Source organism: Mobula hypostoma, chromosome 5 (assembly GCF_963921235.1).
Source record: "Mobula hypostoma chromosome 5, sMobHyp1.1, whole genome shotgun sequence".
Taxonomy (NCBI): domain Eukaryota; kingdom Metazoa; phylum Chordata; class Chondrichthyes; order Myliobatiformes; family Myliobatidae; genus Mobula; species Mobula hypostoma.
The window spans coordinates 15,315,283-15,338,589 of record NC_086101.1 but is presented as its reverse complement, the minus strand read 5'-3'; the positions used below and the strand labels follow the sequence as shown (position 1 = coordinate 15,338,589).

The 23,307-nt window shown below is 46.6% G+C and overlaps 1 protein-coding gene and 1 long non-coding RNA gene across 3 annotated transcripts in view; one reads left to right on the top strand and one right to left on the bottom strand.

Moving 5' to 3' along the window:
* LOC134346630 (polypeptide N-acetylgalactosaminyltransferase 6-like) overlaps nt 1–23,307 on the top strand; it is a 45,627-nt gene that overhangs the window by 20,047 nt on the left and 2,273 nt on the right. Inside the window, exons 5-10 of the mRNA XM_063048094.1 lie at nt 1,339–1,573; nt 3,599–3,716; nt 14,739–14,939; nt 16,351–16,482; nt 17,548–17,640; nt 21,771–21,923. Coding sequence (XP_062904164.1) covers nt 1,339–1,573; nt 3,599–3,716; nt 14,739–14,939; nt 16,351–16,482; nt 17,548–17,640; nt 21,771–21,923 — 932 coding nt within the window. The remainder of the gene's footprint in view (nt 1–1,338; nt 1,574–3,598; nt 3,717–14,738; nt 14,940–16,350; nt 16,483–17,547; nt 17,641–21,770; nt 21,924–23,307) is intronic.
* Nucleotides 5,293–23,307, bottom strand: part of LOC134346633 (uncharacterized) — a 37,873-nt gene continuing 19,858 nt past the window's right edge. Inside the window, exons 2-4 of one of the 2 annotated variants that reach the window (XR_010017972.1) lie at nt 18,499–18,679; nt 15,328–15,470; nt 5,293–5,760 (exon numbers count right to left, since the gene is read on the bottom strand). This is a non-coding gene — a long non-coding RNA (uncharacterized LOC134346633). The remainder of the gene's footprint in view (nt 5,761–15,327; nt 15,471–18,498; nt 18,680–23,307) is intronic. The other variant, XR_010017971.1, reaches the window with a different exon arrangement.

Genomic DNA, 23,307 nt, shown 5'->3' with positions numbered 1-23,307 from the left:
GCAACAAGTCCACCAGCTCCAGTCATCGTGGTTTCCATGCCATTGGAATCATTTGGTTGATTTGTGAAGTATCGTGTGCTTACATTAAACAAATACACACACAGGTGTCTTCACTCTGTGGGCCACTTCTTCAGAACAAAGACCATCATCCTCGACTTCGAGGGATAGCCAGGACGATGACGACGATGGAGAGTATCACAGCCTGGTATGGAAACACCAATGCCTTTGAATGGAAAATCCTACGAAACGTAGTGGATTCGGCACAGTCCATCGTGGGTATAGCCCTCCCCCACCATTATCAGCGTATGAAGGGTTACGGGGAGGAGGCATGAAATTGAGGCCAAGCGGAAAATGGATCAGCCCTGATGAAATGGTGAGGCAGACTCGATGTGCAAAATGACCTAATTCTGCTCCTATTAAACACACCTACAGGAAACGTTGTTGCCGGAAAGCAGCATCCCTCATCAGAGACCCCGCCCATACCCAGTCCATGCTGTTTTCTCATTGCTGCCATCAGGAAGAAGGTACAAGAGCCTCAGGTTCACACCACACGCTGCATCCGTAAAGCAAACAGCATTATGAAGGACCCCACGCACCCCCCATACAAACTCTTCTCCCTCCTGTCATCTGGCAAAAGGCACCAAAGCATTCGGGCTCTCACGACCAGACTATGTAACAGTTTTTTCCCCCAAGCCATCAGACTCCTCAGTACCCACAGCCTGGACTGACACCAACCTACTGCCCTCTACTGTGCCTATTGTCTTGTTTATTATTTATTGTAATGCCTGCACTGTTTTGTGCATTTTATGCAGTCCTGAGTAGGTCTGTTGTCTAGTGTAGTTTTTGTGTTGTTTTTACGTAGTTCAGTGTAGTTTTTGTGTTGTTTTTACGTAGTTCAGTGTAGTTTTTGTATTGTTTCATATAGCACCATGGTCCTGAAAAACGTTGTCTTGTCTTTACTGCGTACTGTACCAGCAGTTATGGTCGAAATGACAATAAAAAGTGACTTGGCTTGACCAGCTGGTTCAGGAACAGTTATTACTCCTTAACCATCAGGCTCTTAAACCAAAGGAGATAACTTCACCTGCCCCATCACTGAACTGCTCCCACAACCAATGGACTCACTTTCAAGGACTGTTCATCTCATGTTTAACTGTGTTTTGAATCTATTTGATGCATAACCTTTTCAGAGAATTCCACAGATTCACTACTCTCTGGGAAAAGAAGTCCCACCTCACCTCATCCTAAATGTATTCCCCCGAATCTCGAGGCTCTGTGGTCTAGATCTAGTCTCACCTGCCAGATGAACTGGATGTACTGACTGTGGTTTCCACCCAGGCGAGTGTTTTGAGGGCTGGCTGGAGCCCCTGCTGGCCAGGATAGTGAAGCTGGAGCATGTTGTGGTCAGCCCCCAGGTCACCCCCATCGACCGGCGCACCTTCGAGGTCGAGAAGCCCTCGCCGACGGATACCACCCCCTTCCGTGGCAGCTTTGACTGGTCACTCTCTTTTGCTTGGGAGGAGCTACCAGTCTACGAGAACGAGGCAAGGAAGGACAACAGCTTCCCCTTCAGGTCAGCAGCTTTCAATCTCATTGAACTGCCTCCTCAGTGATTCTTTTCATCCTCTATGTTCATGCTTTAGAACAGCACTGGATGGGAACAGGCCTTTCGACCCACAATGGTGTCCAGAACTAATATAATTAGTAATCAGAAGTCCAACTATGCTCATCCCTTCTGCCTACACCATGTCTATATCCTTCCTGCGCGTGGATGGTCCTGTGTGAGAGCATCTTGAATGCCCCTGTTATGTTCAACTCTGACACAACCCCAAGCTGGGCCTTCCAGACACTCACCACGCTCTGTATAAGAAACCTACTCGCTCATCTCCTGTGAGCTTACCCCCTCTCGCTAGAAATAAGAGCCCTCTGATATTAGACATTTCAACCCTGGGAGAAAGGTACTGGCTTCTGCTCTATCTGCTTCATAACACTAGAAACATCTGTCAGACTTCACTCAACCTCTGTGCCCCGAGCACTTTGGTGAAACGTCACATTCCTGACGAAAGGAACAATAATGAACCAGGAGTTAATGATAGACACACCTAACAGAGTTATGCCAAACTAATTACTTTCCCCCCTCCAGAAACATTCCAGGCCACTCTTCCAAAAAAGGGCAGGGAGATGGTTCATTCCCCAGAGTCCTGTCAATATTTTCAACTTCTTGCTTCATGTGAGAACCAATCATCCAGAATTCAGTCAACATTACAGCAGCAACTACACTGCACATGTACTTTGGTTAAAATAGTTCATGAACACTGGAATAAATAAATAAATAACTTCACCATCCCCCCCCCGCCCCCCCCCCCGTAAAAAAGAACAAAATCTCTTATTCCGTTTGGGTAATTTACAACCCAAAGGTATGTATGATCCAGTTTCCTACTTCTGGTAACCCTCACCTCAACAGTGGGTCTCTGTCTGCCTTTCTGCTGTTGTCTGCTGCGCATGGTTTTTTCTTTTACCTGTAATCCCCTACCCATCCCCCTTCACCCATTTTCATCCCCTTTCCCCTCCTGCTGCCATCCACTTACTGCCCACCGGTTTTTACTCACTGGATCGCTCCTCACCTCTGCTTCCACCTTCCCTTCACCCCTTCGCCTCTCCCTTAACGGTTTCTGTCACCATCTTCCTCACTGGTCAGCTTCCACAATTTATAACCCTTGTCTCCTGTGCACCACCCTCCAGTCTTTGTCCCCACCCTCATCCTCCACCTGCCTCCCCTTTCCCAATACGAAGGGCCCGAAACATTGTTGAGGGTACCTACTGCCCATCCCACCATCTTTTTGATCCACTACTGCCAGGAAGGAGGTACAGAAGCATTAGGACTAGGACTGTCCGACTGGGTAACAGCTTCTTCTCCCAGGCTGTGAGACTAATGAATACCCTGCCACCACCAAGATCTCGTCACTAGGACAGTGAGCTGTTTACTGTTTATCTGTTCGACACACTTTGCATGCATTTTGAATTATATTTTACTAACTTATTTGTAGTAATGTTTTGTTTTATTGTTCTTTGTGCATGTTGTCTAAGGTATACATACTTTGATAATAAATTTGAACTTTGTATTATGGGTGCACTGTGATCAAGAAGAATGTTTGGTTTGTTTGGTTGTTTATATGTACAGGCAAATGACAATAAACCTGAAGGAACTTACTTGTCCACCTCTGCTCCCCCTGCCACCCAACTCCATCCCTCTCCCTTCCCTACCTGGCTCCTTCTGTCCATCATTGCCTCAGCCCTGCTCGTGCCGGCACTTGCCCCCCCCCACCCCCCATTCTCTTTATACCAGCTATCTCCCCCCTCTGATCTGTCACGACCTTATTGGATGGCAGTGCAGGCTCGACAGGACGGATGGCCTTCTCCTGCTCCTATTTCTTATATATTTATGTTCTCCCCACTCTCAGTCCTGATCTCAAGTCTCTGCCCAAAACAGCGGTATTTCGCAGACCTGCTGAGTTCCTCCGGTCTCAGAGATCATTGGAGGAAATGAGCAGTAGTTTCCTGCACCAAGCTGACACAATGTTTTACTGCTTGGTTTTAGGACCCCAACTATCCCCGGAGGACTTTTTGCTGTGTCCAAGGCCTACTTTGAATACATTGGCGCCTACGACACGCAGATGGAGATATGGGGCGGAGAGAACCTAGAGCTGTCCTTTCGGGTAATACAACTGGCCATTCAGCCCCTCTCCGTTGTTCTGCCGTTTAATGACACTATGGTTGAGGAGATAGCCAGTATACCTGTCGTCTGGTTTAACCAGCAGTATAGGCTTTGCAGACTCTTGCTCATTCGTTCATTCTTCTACATACCAAACTACGGAAAATTTATTCACTAAAATCTCATTGTAATCTATCAAATATTGAAAGTCCTAGACAGAGAGATGTTTCCTCTGGTGGGAGAGTCTAGGATGAAAGGAACAGCCTCAGAATAGAGGGGCAGAGTTGAGGAGGAATTTCTTTAACTAGAGGGTGGTGAATCTGTGGAATTCGTTGCCACAGATGGCTGAGGAGACCAAGTCACTGACTATATTTAAAGTGGATGTTGTATGGTTCTTGATTAGCTGGGGCATAAAATGTTACTGGGAAAAGGCAGGAGAAGGGGTTGAAAGGGATTGTAAATCAGTCATGATGGAATGGTGGAACAGACTTGATGGGTCGAAAGATCTAATTCTGTCTTATGTATACTGTTCATATCCCTTTACAGCGCACAAAGTGGCCATTCATCCCATCAGTACTATTAGAGTTACGAATACCAACTACTAGTAGACAGTCCTGTCAACTCCATTTCAGAGTATAACTCTCTCTCAGTTGACTGACTTATCTTTGCAAAGCTTTGACCAGTTGATCTTTTCTGAAACAAAGCTCATTCAATCTACCCTTAAAATAAAATCCAAAGAATACACTAATTTCTGTAATTTCTCTTCATAATTGCACAGGCAAATATTATATCCTCCTCTGGGAGGTGTTTGACCTGAAATGTTAACTCTGTTTCTCTCTTCACAGATGCTGCCTGACATGCTGAGTGTTTCCAGTATTTTGTAATACTGGATTCTCCCTCATGGGGAAGCAGCTTCTGGATTCTCCCTCAAGGGGAAGCAGCTTCTCAACATTTCCCCCACAGAACCCCTACTGTACCTTGTGTGTTTCAACTTGATCGCCCAACCCCCAACCTGTGTCCTCATATCTTGATGCCTTTTTACCCCCGTTAGTTCAGTCCCTGCCCTTCCCATCCGTGACACTTCTCATGCCCTCGATCTCCTCACTATCTTTCAATTCCCTGGCCCTGACCAGCCTGCCATTCACCATGGATGTTCAGTCCCTAGACACCTCTATCTCCCATCAAGAAGGCCTCAAAGCTCTCTCAAGAAAAGAACCAACCAATCCCCCTCCACCACCAGCCTCCTTCAGCTGGCAGAATGGGTCCTCACCCTGAACAATTTTTCCTTCGGCTCCTCCCACTTTCTTCAAACTCAAGGGGTAGCCATGGGCACTTGCATAGGTCCAGCTATGCCTGCCTCTTCATTGGCTACGTAGAACAGTCCATGTTCCAATCCTTCCCCGGTAATACTTCTCAACTCTTCCTCTGCTGCATTGACAACTACATTAGCGCTTGTTCATGCACCGATGCTGAGCTCGTCATTTCATCAATTAGATTAGATTAGATTATGAGGACACGCAGTCCTCTTTTATTGTCATTTAGTAGTGCATGCATTAAGAAATGATACAATATTCCTCCAGTGTGATATCACTGAAACACAGGACAGACCAAGACTGAAAAACTAACAAAAACCACATAATAATAACGTATAATTACAACAGTGCAACAATACCATAACTTGATGAAGGCCATGGCACAGTAAAAAAGTTCAAAGTCTTTCGAAAGTCCCACATCTCACGCAGTCAGGAGAAGGAAGAAAACTCTCCCTGCCATGCCTGACTACAGTCCAACTTTGAGTTGTCCGAAAACTTCGAGCTCTGATCAGCCCTCCGACACCGAGTACCCAGCACCATCTCTGCCGAACACTTCGACCTCAGCCTCGGTCACCAGCAGCAGGCAAAGCCAGGGATTTTAGGGCCTTCCCTCCAGAGATTCTCGATCGGAAAGTAGCAGCGGCAGCGAACCGGGCATTTCAGAAGTTTTCTCCAGATGTTCCTCTGCTTCTCTGCTCTGATTTGGCTCCATCAAGTCAGAATTGTCCACGGCCCCTATTTAACAAATACAATATCATTTCACCGGTGAGCGCGCGCTGCGTCGTGTCGCCATCTTCTCCTTCTGCCTCTACCTTCCACCCTGCCCTTAAATTCACTTCTGACACCTCCTTTCCCCTTCTCGATCTTTCTATCTCCATCTCTGGAGACAAACTTGTCAACCAACATCTTTTATAAACCTACTGATTCCCAAGGTTATCTCAACTATACCTCTTCCCACACTATCTCGTGTAAAAATGCTCATTTCCTTCATCTCTGCTGCATCTGTTCCCAGGACATGACTTTCAGTTCCAGAACATCAGAAGTGTCTTCTTTAAAGAGCAGCATTTCACTCCCTCCACTATTGATGTGGCCCTCATCCTCATCTCCTCCATTTCCCGTGCATCTGCACTGACCCCATCTTCACCCTGATAGTGATAGAGTTCCTCCTGTCCTTACCTACCACCCCATGAGCCTCTGCATTCAACACGTTATCTTCCACAACTTCCGCTATCTCCAAAGGGATCCCACCACTAAACATATCTTTAACTCCCCAACCCTCCTCCACTTTCTGCACCGGTCGGTCCCGCCACGATTCCCTTGGCCATTCATCCCTTGCCACTAATCTCCCACCTGGCACTTAACCCCGCAAGCAGCCTAAGTGCTACACCCCCTCCCTCACCTCCATTCAGCATCCCAAACAGTCCTTCCAGGTGAGGCCACATTTCACCTATGAACCTGCTGGTGTCGTCTATTGTGTCCAGTACCCCTGATTGGCCTCCTCCACATTGGTGAGACTTGTTTTAAATTGGGGGACCAATTTGTCATGCACCTTCGCACCAGCCACCACAAGCAAGACTTCCTGGTGACCCAACATTTTAATTCCCATTTCCAATCCCATTCCAATGTAATGGTCCATGGCCTCCTCTTGTGCCAAGATGAGGCCACCTTCAGGGTGGAGGAGCAATACCTTATATTCCGTCTGGGTATCCTGCAACCTGATGGCATGAATATCAATTTCTCTTTCTGGTAAACAAATTTTCCTCCTCCCTTCCTCTATTCCCCACCATAACATTTGCCTTTTCTCACAGCCTACCATTTCCTCCTGGGTCCCCTCCTTCTTTCCTTTCTGCTGTGATTCACTTGCCTCTCCTATCAAATTCCTTCTTCTCCAGCCCTCGACTTTTCCCAGCCAGCTGGCTTCACCAATCAGCTTCCAGCTAGCCTCCTTCCCCTGCCCCCCACCTTTTTATTCTGGCATCTTTCCCGTTCCTTCTCAGCCCTGATGAAGGGCCTCGGCCTGAAATGTTGACTGTTTATTCATTTCCCTAGATGCTGTCTGACCTGTAAAGTTCCTCGAGCATTTTATGTGTGTTGCTGTATTTTAGGACTGATGGCCAAATGTTTGATCAAAGGAATAAGTTCCAAGTAGCATCTTGTAGAAGATTTAAGGCTGTCTGGGTGTCCTTTGCTCCTATTTGTCATAGAGACAGACTGCATGGAAATAGGCCCTTTGGTTCACTGAGGCTGTGCTGACCATCCAATAAAGGAGCAGAATTAGACCATTCAGGCCATCAAGTTTTCTCCACCATTAGATCATGGCTGATTTATTTTTCCTCTCAATCTCCTGCTGTCCAACCAATGAAACCGTGACTAATCAAGAACCTACCAAGCTCCACTTTAAATATACTCAATGACTTGGCCTCCACAGCCGTCTGTGGCAAAGAATTTCACAGATTCACCACTTTCTGGTTGAAGAAATTTCTTCTCCTCTCTAAATGGATGCCTTGCATTCTGAGGCTGTACCCTCTGGTCCTTTACATCCCAGTATAAGAATTGATTTGAATTGATTTTATTACTTACATCTTTCATATACATGAGGAGTAAAAATCTTTACGTTACGTCTCTGTCTAAATGTAAAATGTGCAATTATAGTAATTTATAATAAATAATATGTACAACAAGATAGTCAATATAACATAGAAATTCAGTTGCGTCAGCATGAATTAAGCAGTCTGATGGCCTGGTGGAAGAAGTTGTCCCAGAGCCTGTTGTTAGTGGCAGTGATGAGATGGTGTTTGCTGGTGCTGTAATAGCAGCAAATTACAATAGCACCACCAAGAAAGTAACTGAAATTTGTCACAAATTGCAGCTGCTTTCTCTGTATAGTTTTGAATACAGCTTGTTTCTCCAATTGATCTAGTGAAACAGCGCCCCCAATTACCATAGCACCCACGCAACAATAAAGTTATAAACTCTGTGCTGGCCTAAGGTCAGATCCACCCTACACTTCTGCTTATTCGTTCATTGTCAATGTCTTGCCGTTGCTGTCCTCACTCAGATCAGTTAAGCTGATCTAAGATCACTTAAGGTGGTGATGTCACTCACTCTCACTCCCGCGAGATATTGATAGTATACATACATTGTGCAGGATCCAGGCGCAGATCCATGGTCTCGCGAGACTAACAGATGCCCCCCCACACACACACATTGTGATTTTACAAGCGAGTGTGGGCCTGGCACGTGCATTATTTTGGCTGTCGTGAAAAATGGATGGATTTTTAGTGAGAAAACGACTTCATCCAGAGGAATCAGTGGTGTCTCAGCCTGAGCCTGTCTTAATTGAAAGTGACATGCAGAAAGAAGTAAGTGAGGATGAGGATGACAGCAGTTCATCTAAGGAATGTGAGGGCGAAGTAGAGGAACAAGAAATGGAGCAGGATTCGGAAGAGGATGTGGATGAAGCTGCTCTTAGTGCTAGTGGGAATACTGTTAGCGATGTTAGCCAGCAGCCTGAGGAAGGACCCTGTGGGCTAGCATTGAAAAAGTACCCTTCACTGCACGCAACAGTTTGGCAATCAGCAAAGGAGTTTTATTCGTGGCTGGTTTGACCTGTACTCCTGACTGGAATATTTGATCTCAAAAGATGCTACATTCTGCTTCGCATGCAGGCATTTCCTGTGTGGAAGACATGGGTTCCATTCTGAGTTTACCTTCACTGTCACCGGTCACCGCAACTGGCGGAAAGCTACAACAGCTTTCAAAACCCACTATGTAAGTGCAGCTCATAAGTTTGCTATGGAGACTTGGGCCGAATTCAGATTGAGAAAACAAGACAGTTCAAGATTGGGAAATATACTTGACAAAGGACATGCAAAGACTGTCCAAGAAAATTGTGAGTATATGAGAGCAGTAGTTGTGTCTCTACGCTATACTGCGTGCCAAGGCATTGCCCAGCGAGGACACCGGGAGAATGATGGATCTGGCAATAGGGGAAACTTTGTTGAGTTGCTCAATGTAATTGGGCAGTTTGATAAGACTGTAGCTAAAAAAATAGAGGACAATCCTGGAAATGCAAAAAACACCCATCATGATATCCAAAATGAAATTACGGGTATTATGGCGGATACGGTCAGACGTCAAATAAGTGCAGAAATCAAGGAGGCTGGACATTTTGCCATCATGGTGGATGAAAGTAAAGACTTGAGTAAAAAGGAGCAAATATCAGTGGTGGTGCGGTATTTGAATAATGAAACAGTGCTTGAAGAATTCTTGCACTTCACTCCAACAGAAAGGTTGGACACAGAGTCGCTTCTTAAAAGCATTGAACAGACACCCGCCCAGTGTGTTATTGATAAGAACGCGTGTATAGGTCAGTGTTATGACGGGGCGGCAGTGATGTCCGGGTACAATAATGGGGTACAAGAGAGTTTCAGAGAAGAGGTCCCACAGGCATTATATATACACTGCCATGCTCACAGACTTAACCTTGTTTTAGTGGATGTTGTGAGCAATTGTATAAGCAGGTGAGTTTTTTGAAACTGTGCAGCTGCTTTACAACTTCTTTTCAAACTCTGTTGTCCATGATCTTTTCATGAAGGAACAGAGAGAACTGGAATCAACTGCACAGCCCGTGGAGTTGAAGAAATTGTCAGATACACGCTAGGCATGGCAGTATACAGCCTTGTGGGCTATAAGGAAATCACTCCCTGCCATTCTAGCTACACTACAGGATATTATAGGTCAACCAAATGCACAGAGGAAAATGGAGGCCAGAGCTGTAAATGAACTGATTGACGAGCAACACACATCAAAGTTGCTGGTGAACGCAGCAGGCCAGGCAGCATCTCTAGGAAGAGGTACAGTCAATGTTTCGGGGTGAGACCCTTCGTCAGGACTAACTGAAAGAAGATTGATGAGCAGTTTGCTTTACTGCTCACTTCGTTTGAGGATTTATTCCGAGTCGCCAAGTTCATGTCAGACCAGCTACAATCTCCCAGTTTGGAGCTTTCATCTGCTGTGGACTTGGCTCAGTCTGCTATCGAAGCACTCTCAGCAAAACGGGGAGAGGAATCATGGGGTGAAATTCAGGCAAGAGCTAGGGACCTGTGCGACAAGGCCGGTATACAGAGCAGACCACATGAAAGGAGACAGGCCCAGCCACCCTGCTGCCTACATGATTTTGTTGTTGAGGCCCAAACTGAACACACACCTGTCACATCCTCTGATGACCTTCGCAAGCACTGTTTCGATCCGGTTAGACAGACTTCTGACTGAAATGAAAAGACGGTTCTCAATTGAGACTGGGGGTGTTCTGACTGGAGTCTCAGCATTGAGTCCCAAACACAAGTTTTTCCTAGACAAGAATTGTCTTTGGCCAATTGCCGAATACTATGCAGTGACTGAAGTGAACCTGACTGCAGAGCTACATCAGGTTCAGCGTCTGCTGGAAACAAAACAAAAGCAAGGACAGACAGTGAATGACACAGTGGAATTTCTAGCTCTAATGAGACCCTACCGCGATGCATTTATAGAATTATGCAAACTGATCTGCATATCACTGACTCTGCCTGTGACATCTGCCTTATGCGAACGGAGTTTCTCTTGCCTCAGATGCCTCAAAAACTACCTAATGAATAACAGTGGCGATGCTCAGAACAGCAACTTGGCCCTGTTGGCTATAAACAGCCGGAAGACCAAGGCACTTGACATCCAGAAAATCATTGGTGCAATCACAACACCAGATGGATTGTGCTTCTCTGAAAACATCAATGGTGAGTGTATTTGATTTTTTAAAAAATTTGGGCCTAGACTAATGCTGATTATAGTTATTATTTTGTGGTGGATACCCCATATGATGCACCATCAATTCGGTAGAAGTGCAGTTTGCACTCTGTGCAGACTTGGCAATCCCTGGTCATCATCCTGATCTCCTCAAGGGAGTAAGGCAGGTTCCTTGCTTTCACGCAGTGGAAAAGCCGGGTAACCCCCGGGTGACAAAGATCTACATGTAGGGCGTATAGCCAGTCGATCTGTGTGCTGGCGCATGTTCCCCAGGATAGGGCATCGGAGGGCTCGTTGAGCTTCCCAGGCCAGTACATGATGTCATAGTTGAAGGTGGAAAGTTCGATTCTCCAGCTCAGAATTTTATCATTTTTGATTTTGCCCCGCTGTTGGTTACTAAACATGAATGCAACTGAGCGCTGGTCAGTTAGCAGGGTGAACCTTTTGCCGGCAAGATAGTGCCTCCAGTGCCTTATAGCTTCCACTATGGCCTGGGCCTCTTTCTCCACCGCGAAGTGCCGAATTTCAGGGCCTTGAAGGGTACGGGAGAAGAACGCCACTGGTCTTCCCGCCTGGTTGAGGGTAGCAGCCAGCGCGAAGTCGGAGGCGTCACTCTCTACTTGGAAGGGAATGGCCTCATCCACTGCATGCATTGCTGCTTTGGCAATGTCCCCTTTTATGCAGCTGAAGGCCGTGCGGGACTCGGCTGAGAGGGGGAATGTGGTGGACTTGACCAGGGGGCGGGCCTTGTCTGCGTAGTTAGAGACCCATTGGGCATAATATGAAAAGAAGCCCAGGCACCTTATGTTTCCTGCAAATCCTAAAATATTATATTTACTGCTATTAAGCCTACTGGTTTTGCTTAGACTTCCAAGCGGTGATTCTGGTGATTTTTGTTTTAAATTCAGTAGCCAAATTAATTGAGGTATTGCATGGTCAGAGTACAATTTGTCCAACTCCTTATAAAGCCTTGCATCTGTTGTTTGCCTTATTTGACTTTAATAACGGTGTATCTTTTCGCAATGTCTGTCTATGTAATGCGAATAGCAGTAGACATCGTGGGTTAGTGTTGTGTTTTTCAGTTGAAAAGCACACATTTGACGCTGATTGCGGGACTGGTGCGAGATTCATGTGCGCTGTGGGTCGGATGCTCTGTTGGTTTGTTTGTTTATGCTCTGTGTGGCCCGAGTTGTCTCCGATGCTGTTGACACTGTCACAGTTCACTTCTATATTAGATCTATAAATTGCTGTTGTTTGTGAATCAAGAGGCATTTATAGCAGGCACATAATGCTTGAAACTGACTATTGAACGCCACGCGTCTGGCCTTGTGAATACATATTACCATACAGTACATCCCTCAGCACCATCACTGAATAATTCAGCCCCACTGCAGCACCAGCAAGAAAAAACTCTGTGGCGCCGCCAGTGCCTGTTGGTCCTGGCTTTTATGCTGCGGTACCATTTCCCAGATGGTAGAAGCTGAAACAGTTTGTGCTTGGGGGACTCCGGTCCCCAATGATCCTTTGGGCCCTTATTACACACCTGTCTTTGTAAATATCCTGAATAGTGAGAAGTTCACATCTGCAGATGCACTGGGCTGTCCGCACCACTCTCTGCAGAGTCCTGCGATTGAGGGAAGTACAGTTTCCATACCAGGCTGTAGCCAGTCAGGATGCTTTCAATCATGCCCCTATAGAAAGTTCTTAGAATTTGGGGGGCCATACCAAATTTCTTCAACCGTCTGAGGTGAAAGAGGCGCTGTTGTGCCTTTTTCACCACACAGCCAGTATGTACAGACCATGTGAGATCCTCAGTGATGTTTATGCCAAGGAACTTAAAGCTGTTCACCCTCTCAACCCCAGATCTATTGATGTCTATAGGGGATAGCTTGTCTCCATTCCTCCTTTAATCCACAACCAGCTCCTTTGTTTTTGCGACATTGACGGAGAGATTGTTTTCTTGACAGCACTGTGTCAGGGTGGTGACTTCTTCTCTGTAGGCTGTCTCATTATTATTTGAGATTTGGCCAATCAGTGTAGTGTCGTCAGCAAATTTAATTAGCAGATTGGAGCTGTTGGTGGCGACAGACATGGGTATACAGAAAGTGAAGGAGGGGGCTTAGTACACAGCCATGAGGGGCACCTGTGTTGAGGGTCGGAGGGGCAGAGGTGAGGGAGCCCACTCTTACCACCTGCTGACGATCTGACAGGAAGTCCAGGATCCAACTACACAAGGCAGAGTCAAGGCCGAGGTCTCTGAGCTTCTTGTGGAGCCTGGAGGGAATTATGGTGTTGAAAGCTGAACTGTAGTCCAAGAACAGCATTCTCACATAAGCATCCTTCTTCTCCAGATGTGTAACAATGGTGTGTAGAGCTGTGGCTATTGCGTCATCTGTCGATCGGTTGTGTCGGTAGGCGAATTGTAGGGGGTCCAGTGTGGGTGGTAGCAAGCTGCAAATGTAGTCCTTGACCAGCCTCTCAAAGCATTTGTTTATTATTGAGGTGAGTGCGACAGGACGCCAGTCGCTCAGAGATGTTACCTTGGTCTTTTTAGGTACAGGGACAACGGTGGATGTTTTAAAGCAGGAGGGCACTCTACACTGAGAGGGAGAGATTAAAAATGTATGTAAACACACCTGCCATTTGTGCTGCGCACATCCTGAGTACTCGCCCTGGGATGCCGTCTGGTCTCGTGGCCTTGCGACTGTCTAACCGCTGGAAACACCAGCGTACTTCGGCCTCAGAGATGACCAAGCTGCCAGTTGTATCATCTACAGGTCTCCTCAGGGGCTCAATATTGGCGACATCTAATTGAGCATAAAAAAGGTTTGGCTCATCTGGGAGAGAGGCATTGATGTTGGAAACTCCACTGTGTTTAGCTTTGAAGTCTGCAATAGTGTGCAGACCTTGCCATAAGCTGTGTGTGTTGTTGATGGAAAGTTGAGTCTGAATCTTATCTTTGTATTGTTGTTTTGCTGCCTTGATGACTTTGCCCAGAACGTAGCTGCATTTGTTGAGCTCCTGCTGATTACTGGCAACGTAAGCTCTATGTCGCGTGGTAAATGCTGCTCACATGGAACAGTGGTTCCAAGAAACATCCTCTCCATGTCCACTCCTCTTTGGGAGGTGAGAGGAAACTGGAGCACCTCTGGGGGGAGGCATGGAACCCATGCGGGTCCGGAGAACACATCCATACTCTAAACAGCACCAGAAGTCAGGATGGAACGTGGTTCCCTGATACCGTAAGGTAGTGGATCTGTCTACGTCAGTGTGTTATTAGAAAGAATGTGGGAGAAGCGGGAGCACCCACACGAAACCCACGCCATCATGGGGAAAACGTACAGACTCCTTACAGACCGCGGTGGGAATTGAACCCCGATTTTACAGCTGGGGCTGTTAAGTGCTGTGATAACCACTATGCTACCATGCCGCCCTCTAAATTGCACCATCTCTCCATCCCTTTTTCTGGGTTTCTTTGGTAATATTCCTGAGAGGAGGCAGCTCACAGAGCGACTACAAATTCTCCTGGTACCTCCACAATGTCCACCCAGAGCTGTATGTCCCTGATAGCTCAGGGCAACACAGTAGCATAGTGGTTAGCACGACTTTACAGTACAAGTGACCCAGGTTCATTTCCTGCCGCTGCCTGTCAGGAGTTTGGACGTTCTCCCTGTGACCGCGTGGGTTTCCTCCAGGCTCTGGTTTTCTCCCACAGTCCAAAGACGTACCGGTTGGTAGGTGAATTGGCCATTGTAAGTTGTCCAGTGATCAGGCTGGGATTAAACTGGGTGATTGCTGGGTGATGTGGTTTGAAGGGCCTACTCATAGATAAAATATCTGACCCGCACTGTGCACCACCATGAATTGTCCCGCCTTCCCGTTTGCATTGGCAGCTGGCTATTAATTAAATGACTGCCTGCTATTGCCCGCAGGTCTGGCAGTGTGGAGGCCGACTGGAGATAATACCCTGCTCCGTAGTGGGACACGTGTTCCACAGCAACAGCCCTTACGTATCCCGAAGTAGATCCCCCTTTGTATATCGTAACCTGGTGCGAGTGGCTGAGGTGTGGATGGATGAGTACAAAGATATCTTTTACGACCGGGTCCACGAAGCGGCAGAAGTCGCAAGGAAGGTGAGCCTCGATGTTAGTTTAAGGGAATATGAGAGTCTCCCTGACAATATTTCTCAAGGAAGTTCATTTCCAGAGCAGTAGAATTAAGAAACAACCAGATTGAGGTCAACATATCAAACTTTTCTTTTGGACTGCACCAGGGGTGGGCGGGCGGTGGTCAAGAAATTGAGTTTATTGTCATATGCACAGTTACATCTATGCATGGGTGCAATGAAAAATGTACTTGAGCATCAGAGATGCAACTAAAAAATAAATTCTACAAAAGAGAACACAATTAGAACAAAAAAAATGTCCACTGCAGTGCAAAGAGGTCATAGTGTTGTGATACGGAGATGGTGATTAGGGTTGTGCGGTTTGGTTCAAGAACCAAATGGATGAAGGGAAGTACCTGTAGCAGTTCCTGAACCCAGTGAAATGGGACTTCAGGCTTTTGTACCTCCTGCCCGATGGTAGCTGTGACAAGGTAGCATAGCCCGGATGGTGGTGTTCTTTGATGATGGATGTTGCCTTCTTGAAACGGCACCTCAAGATCTGGAATTAAAAGATACAAGATCCACCTTTAGTATCAAATTGATTTTATGAACACTGAATATATATATAGTAATTCCATAAATGTAGGTGTAGTGCTCTTGTAATTGATATTCGATGAGGGGACTGTATCCATGTTCAAGCTTATTGTCATGGGCATACATACCCAGAGTATAAATGCCAGGAAGATTAGTTTTTTGCAGCTGTAGCAAACTAAACATGACAAACCAATTTTGAGAAATTAATTTAACATACGTAAATTGTACATAATTTACAAGAAACAGTAACCAAAAATTTTTTTAAAACTAAAATAGATATAAAATGATAGTGCAAGTCAAGGGGAATATAGTCTGAGGTAGTGTTTGGGGTTTTCAGGTTGGTTCAAGAACCTGATGGTAGTGGAGAAGGAGCTGTTGTTGAGCCCTGAGGTGTGGGTCTGCAGGCTCCAGAGCTTCCTACCTGATGGCTGCTTTCAGAAGAGGGCACGGGCTTCAATGTGGACGTTCCTAATGATGGATATCACTTTCCTGAGACATCACCTCTTGTAGCAGTCCTCGATGGTGGTGAGAGCTGAGTGAGTCCACCACTCTGAAGCCACTTGCCCTGAAGTTCCCATAGCTGGCCGTGATGCAACCATTGGGAATGCTTTCCACTGTACATCCACAGCCGTCAGTCAGGGTCTTCAAATGGCCTGCTGAATCCCTTTAAACTTCTCAGAGAGTGTAGGACTCTTGTACCAATAGGAGGAATGGGTTAATAGTCACACAGGGGACAGTGTCCCAGCAGAGTTGCCAATGTCAGGAGCTGAGGGATACACCAGAGGTGACTTTGGAACCCACTGTCCTGTGAAGGAGTCTAAAACATTTCTCCCTCCATTTCTCAGGGTCTGTTTGGTGACATTTCTGAGAGGAGGCAGCTCAGAAAGCGACTACAGTGTAACAATTTCTCCTGGTACCTCCAGAATGTCCACCCGGAGCTGTATGTCCCCACTATCCGACCAGTGATGCACACTACCGTGAGTTGTCCTGCCTTCCCTTTGACATTGGCAGCTGGTTAACTTCGAGCTGTTTTGTACCCGAGTAACTGCTCCTGTCTAAGTGTTTTTTTTATAATGTTATCCTTATTTATTTAGAGATACGTTCCAGCCCAACAAGCCCATGCCACCCAATTACTCCCATGTGACCAATTAACCAACAAACCCTTTGGAATGTGGGTGGAAACTGGAGTACCCAGAAGAAACCCACGCGATCACAGAGAGAGCAATCAGACTCCTTACAGCAGCACGGGTGGGGGGGATTGAACCCAGGTCACTGGCGCTGTAATAGTGTGATGTTAACCACTACACTGCAGTGTTTTTAAGGGTATAGCGGGAGGTTAGGGGGAGGGGGGAAGACAGTGTGGGGAGGTGGTGGAAATCTAAAATGAAATAGAAAATGCCAGTGATACTTGGTCGGGAAGCATCCGTGAGGAGTGAAACGGAGGCAACGACTCAGGTCGATAACTTTTCTTCAGAGCTGAGCTGTTACAGTTAATATAATCAGGTTCAATTACATTTATTTATCGCGCATACATCAAAACAGATGGTGAAATGCTTCATTTGCGTCAACAACAAACACACTCAAGGATGTTCTGGGCACAGCCCGCAAGTGTCGGCACATGTTTCAGTGCCAACGTAGAATGCCCACCTTGTTCAGCAGAACAACACAAGCAGCAAAAAAAACGACAGCAAATGCCTTTCCCATTCTCCCACCAACCCACCCACACAGAGATGGCTACACATTCAGGCAGAGGTTTCAAAGCACAGAGAGCATCGGTTTAAGATGAGAAGTCTGAGGTTTATCAGGGGACATGGGGAAGAATTTTTTTTGCCCAGAGGATGGTTGGAGTCTGGATCACTCTGCCAGAAGTGGTGGTGGAAGCAGATAACTGTGCAGCACCTGAGAACAAGGCGAATGGGCTGAAGGCTGGTAAATGGGTTGAGTATAGTTGGGTACTTGCTGGTCATCATGAATCCGATCAGCTGAAGGGCCTGTTTCTCTGCAGTGTGAGTCTGAGTAACAACTCTGTGTTACTGTTCCAGCTGATGAACCAAGGCAGCTCCCTCTGCCTGACCACAGGAGCGACCGAAGTGTCAGTGTCAATGTCCTCCTGCAGTGGACAAGAGGAACGTCAGGTAAATATGCAAGAGGGTATAGGCATGGAGGAACAAGCAGGGTCTTGGTGTTGGTTTCATATTGTCACGTGTACCGAGATACAGTGAAAAACTTGTCTAACTTACAGATCATGCTTCACATATGAAGCACCAGTAGTGTTTGTACCTTCTACTGTTTGCTTTCTAACTTATATCATAAGTGCATCTTATTATTTGTTGATTAATTTGTGGTACTATTACTTGGTGTTGTGTGTGAGTTATGTGTACTGTGCTGTGCACCTTGGTCTGGAGAAGCATTGTTCTGTTTGACAGTATTCATGTACACTGTTGAATGACAGTAAACTTGAGCTTGAATATACAGATCAAATCATTACACAGTGCACTGAAGTAGCACAATGTAAAGCAAGAACAGAATGGAGAATAGAGTATCACCGGTACAGAGAAGGTGCAATGCAGCTAAACAATAATGTGCAAGTCATGACAACTGTGAGATTGAGTGCGGTGATCCCACTAGGGAATTATTCTGCCCTCGCACAGGAGTTTCCCCTGTTTCTCAAGCATAGGGAAACTCCAGTCCCCGTAGTTGTAATTTGAAGACGGTTTTATTGTTCACCAATGTGTTACAGTACACAAGGAACTGAGTAAAAAGACAGTAGTGATCAGCATTCTCAGGAAAGTTAGATTCCATTATTGATTAAAATTCCATGGACTCATAAAAGTGCTGCTGACTAACGAATAGATAGATATACAGTATAAGCAATTATATAATGGCTAACCTGATGTCGAAGATTAATTGCCTTACAACGCAGTAATAAGTAATTAACAACTGATGTAACCAGACAAGAAAACAATGAGATCTAGTAGTTAGAAAGAAAGTACCTTCTGCCCAGTGGGAGAAGATCTACTGAGGCAGCAAAAATCCTGGAAGTAGGAGGTGTGGAGCGGAGCAGGTGAGAGTGGAAAATTGATTCAGGGCAATGCCAATTGTTAACCAGGTGTACAAGAGATGGCAAAATAAAAACAGAAAATTCTGGAAAATTTCAGCAAGTTAAGGCCATTTCTGTGGGAAGAGAAAGAGAGTCAACATTTCAGATTGAAGACCCTTCATCAGAACTGGAAAGGAAACATATGATTGGCTTATTAAAAGATAATGATTAACTTTATTTGTTACACATACATCAAAATATCCAGGGAAATGTATTGCTTGCATCAAATCAGATCAGCAAGGATCGTGCTGGGCTTGCGTAAGTGTCGCCACGCTGCCGACACCATCACAGCACGGCCAGAACCCGTTAAACGTAACACCAACTGCATGCCTTTGGAATGTGGGAGGATACCAGAGCAACCAGAGGGAATCCACACCATCATGGGGGAAACGTACAAACCTAGTACAGACAGCGGTAAGAGGGTGGGGCAGCGTGGGGAATGCCTGTGACAGGGTGAAACTAGGGTGACCATGGGGATAAGCTGTAAAGGTTCCCTGGCCAATGTGTGAGTGGAAACAGTCAGAGAGTGAGAAGGTTGACGCAGAATGCCAGAGTTGCAAAATGGAGACCAGGGAGACATGCCCAGTAGGATCTAAAAACTGTTGTATTATTGTCACATGAACCAAGACGCAGTGAAAAGCCTTAGTTTGCATGCCGAGCAGGCAAATCATTCTGCATCTAAGTATATTGAGATAGTGCAAAAGGAAAAACAAATCAGAATGTAGAATATAGTGTAACAGTTACAGAGAAAGTGCTGTGAAGGTAGATAAATAAAGTGCAGATTACTGTATAAGCACGAATATCAATTTCTCCTTCTGTTAAAAAATTTCCCTCCCCCTCCCCTCTTGATCTGTTCCCCACTCTGGCTGCCTACCTCTTCTCACCTGCCTATCACCTCCCCCTGGGACCCTTTCTCCAATGATTCACTATTGTCTCCTATCAGATTCCTTCCTCTCCTGAGCTTTCCCACCCACCTGGCTTCACCTATCACCTTCTAGTTATCTTCCTTCCCTTCCCACCGCCCCCAGCTTTTTATTCTGGCATCTTCCCCCTTCCTTTCCAGTCCTGAGGAAAGGTCTCGGCCCAAAACGTTAATTGTTTATTCCCCTCCATAGAATCTGCCTGACCTGCTGAGTTCTTCCAACCTTTTCTGTGTGTTGCTTTGGATTTCCAGCTTCTGCTGAATTACTTGTGCTTATAGATCAAGACTTCAGCTTTAACATGTGGGACGTCTGTTCAAGAGCCTGATAACAGTAGGGTAACAGAAGCCAGAGGTACAGTCTTTCAAGCTTTTGTATCTTATGCCTGATGGGAGGGGTCTTTGATTGGTGTTATCTCGAGTCATAGACCACCATGACATAGAAACAGGCCCTACTAGTCTGTGTCCCACAGTTACTCTGCCTAGTCCTGTCGACCCGCACCTGCCATAGCCCTCCATATCCTTTATCCATGTACCTATACAAATTTTAATAGCTGAAACCAAAACCACACCCACCACTTCCATGGCAACTCTTTTCACACTCACTCCACCCTCTTGGGAGAAGCTCCCCGTCAGTTTCCCCTTAGGTATTTCCCTTTCACCCTTCACCCATGTTCTCTAGGTGTCACGTAGAAGTTAGGAGTAAGGTTATCTGGCAAGTGGGTGAATGGGAGCATTTAGAGAGTGAGAATACCTCAGGATCTACCTTGGCGCCTACCTGCACTGCACCTTTCGCTGTAACACTCTATTCCCTGTTCTGTTATTGGTTTCCCTGTGCACTGTGCAACCGGAGGACTTGAATGGGTGGCGTGTTGTTCACTGTACTTCTGTACATGTGACAATGATAAAACCAATGCTGACAGAATAACCTGGGAGCTGCAAAACACAGAGCAGGGAGGAAAGAAAGGAAACGAAAAAGGGAAAGAAAAGTGGAAAAAAAAACAAGCTGAGCTAATATGACGGGTACAGACAGAAATCAAGTTGCCTGTAGTTGGTAGACCTTCACTCTCCAGACATGGCCTTCTTCTTTGCATTAACCACAGGTGAGTTTCAGTGGGTGACACTGCTTTGTATCTGATTCTGCAAGCCCCCTATTACAACTCCCACTTGTATTCCAGGGCAAGAGCGTCACCAGGCAGGGGCTGAATTCCCAAACTCTGACCCCCCCCCCAACTCCAGACCCCAGAACAATAGTGAAGATTAGTAGGGAAGTTATCCCCATTTCCTACCTTGAGCCGTACCACATGGCCCAACTGATCCTTGCCAACCAAGACACCCACTCAAGCAGTTCCCATTTGCCCACATGGCCCTGTCCAAGAGTCTTTACAACATGTGTGCAGTTTTGGTCCCCTAATCTGAGGAAAGACATCTTTGCCATAGAGGGAGTACAAAGAAGGTTCACCAGATTGATTCCTGGGATGGCAGGTCTTTCATATGAAGAAAGACTGGATGAACTGGGCTTGTACTCGTTGGAATTTAGAAGATTGAGGGGGGATCTGATTGAAACGTATAAGATCCTAAAGGGATTGAACAGGCTAGATGCGGGAAGATTGTTCCCGATGTTGGGGAGGTCCAGAACGAGGGGTCACAGTTTGAGGATAGAGGGGAAGCCTTTTAGGACCGAGATTAGGAAAAACTTCTTCACACAGAGAGTGGTGAATCTGTGGAATTCTCTGCCACAGCAAACTGTTGAGGCCAGTTCATTGGCTATGTTTAAGAGGGAGTTAGATATGGCCCTTGTGGCTACAGGGGTCAGGGGGTATGGAGGGAAGGCTGGGTTCTGAGTTGGATGATCAGCCATGATCATAATAAATGGCGGTGCAGGCTCAAAGGGCCGAATGGCCTACTCCTGCACCTATTTTCTATGTTTCTATTTACCTGTCAACTTGCCTCAGTGAGTTAAAAAAGAAGCTTTCTGAGGGAGATGGGACCTTGCTGTGCAACTCACCAATATTTAATAGGCAGCAGGTAGGTCGAAGCTGTGAAAGAGGCTTTTTGTGGTAATTGGCTTTCCCTCTCTCTTCTCCACCTCCTCCCTCTGTCTCTATATCCCCAACCCATCCCCTTGTACCTCTCTCCCTTTCTCCCTCTCTCTCTCCCTCCCTCTCTCCTTCCCTCCCTCCCTCCCTACCTCTCTCTCTCCACCCCACCTCCCCTTCCTCCTCTCCCTCCCCCCACCACTGCAGAACTTTGAGTACACAGACAAGGGTGAAATCATCAGCAAAGAAGCCAGCTCACAGTGCCTGCAGGCTGGCCTTCTCGTCATACTGCTGGTCAGGTGTGCTGCCACCAGTAGGGGGGTCCACATGCCCCCAGAGCAGAGGTTTGCACTCAATCAGGTAAGGAGATAGGGGTTGGGGACTCTGATTGAGAGACCACACTGGATACATTCTGTTCCACCATTCAGTCATTTTATTTCAACCCCAGCCTCCAGCTTCAGTGGCTGAATGGTTCAATTTAATATCAGAAAATATACAGGGTATACAACATGAAATTCTTATTCTTCGTAGACATCCACAAAACAGAGAAAAAAAGCTCCAAGGAATGAATGATAGAAAAATGTTAGAACCCCAAAGCCCAGCCTCCCCTTCCCATGCAGAGGCATCAGCAAAAGCATCAACACTCCTCCCTCCCCCCCCTCCCCTCCCCCTCCCCCTCTCCTCCCCTCTCCCTCCCCCTCTCCCCTCTCCCTCTCCTCCTCCCCTCTCCCTCCCCCTCCACTCTCCCCCTCCCCCTCCCCTCTCCTTCCCCCTCCACTCTCCCCCTCTCCTCTCCCCTCCTCTCCCCCTCCTCCCCACACTTGCTCCAGCAAGAGCATCAGCCACCCCCACCCCCACCACCCACCATGCCAGCAACCACAAGCCTGCAAAGAGACCAGGATCTAGAGTCCATCAAAAACTACTGTCCATCCCAATACTTCAGCACCTCCATCAGGCCCTCTCTCTCACTAATGAGGGAGAGGAAGATATTGCCCCTGCCACAGGTGCATTTGTCTTCATCAACCGTGGGACTGAGTTTAAGAGTTGAGAGGTAATGTTACAGCTATATAGGACCCTGGTCAGACCCCACTTGGAGTACTGTGCTCAGTTCTGGTCACCTCACCACAGGAAGGATGTGAAAACCATAGAAAGGCTGTAGAGGAGATTTACAGGGATGTTGCCTGGATTGGGGAGAATGCCTTATGAGAATAGGTTGAGTGAACTCGGCCTTTTCTCCTTGGAGTGATGGAGGATGAGATGTGACCTGATAGAGGTGTACAAGGTAATGAGGGGCATTGATCGTGTGGATAGTCAGAGGCTTTTTCCCCAGGGCTGAAATGGCTAGCACGAGAGGGCACAGTTTTAAGGTGCTTGGAAGTAGGTACAGAGGAGATGTCGGGTAAGTTTTTTTATGCAGACAGTGGTGAGTGTGTGGAATAGGCTGCCAGCGACAGTGGTGGAGGTGGATATGACAGGGTCTTTTTAGAGACTCTTGGACAGGTACACGGAGCTTAGAAAAATAGAGGGCTACGGGTAACCCTAGGTAGTTTCTAAGTAAGTACGTGTTTGGCACAGCTTTGTGGGTCAATTGGCCTGTATTGTGCTGTAGGTTTTCTATGTTTCCATGTTTCATAGTGAGGGGAAGTCCAACAGCTCAACGTTTCAATGTTACAATCTTCAGCGTGGCTTATTCGAGCTCCCCTGACTCAAGAACGAGCAGACTCTCTCTCACCATCGAGGGAGA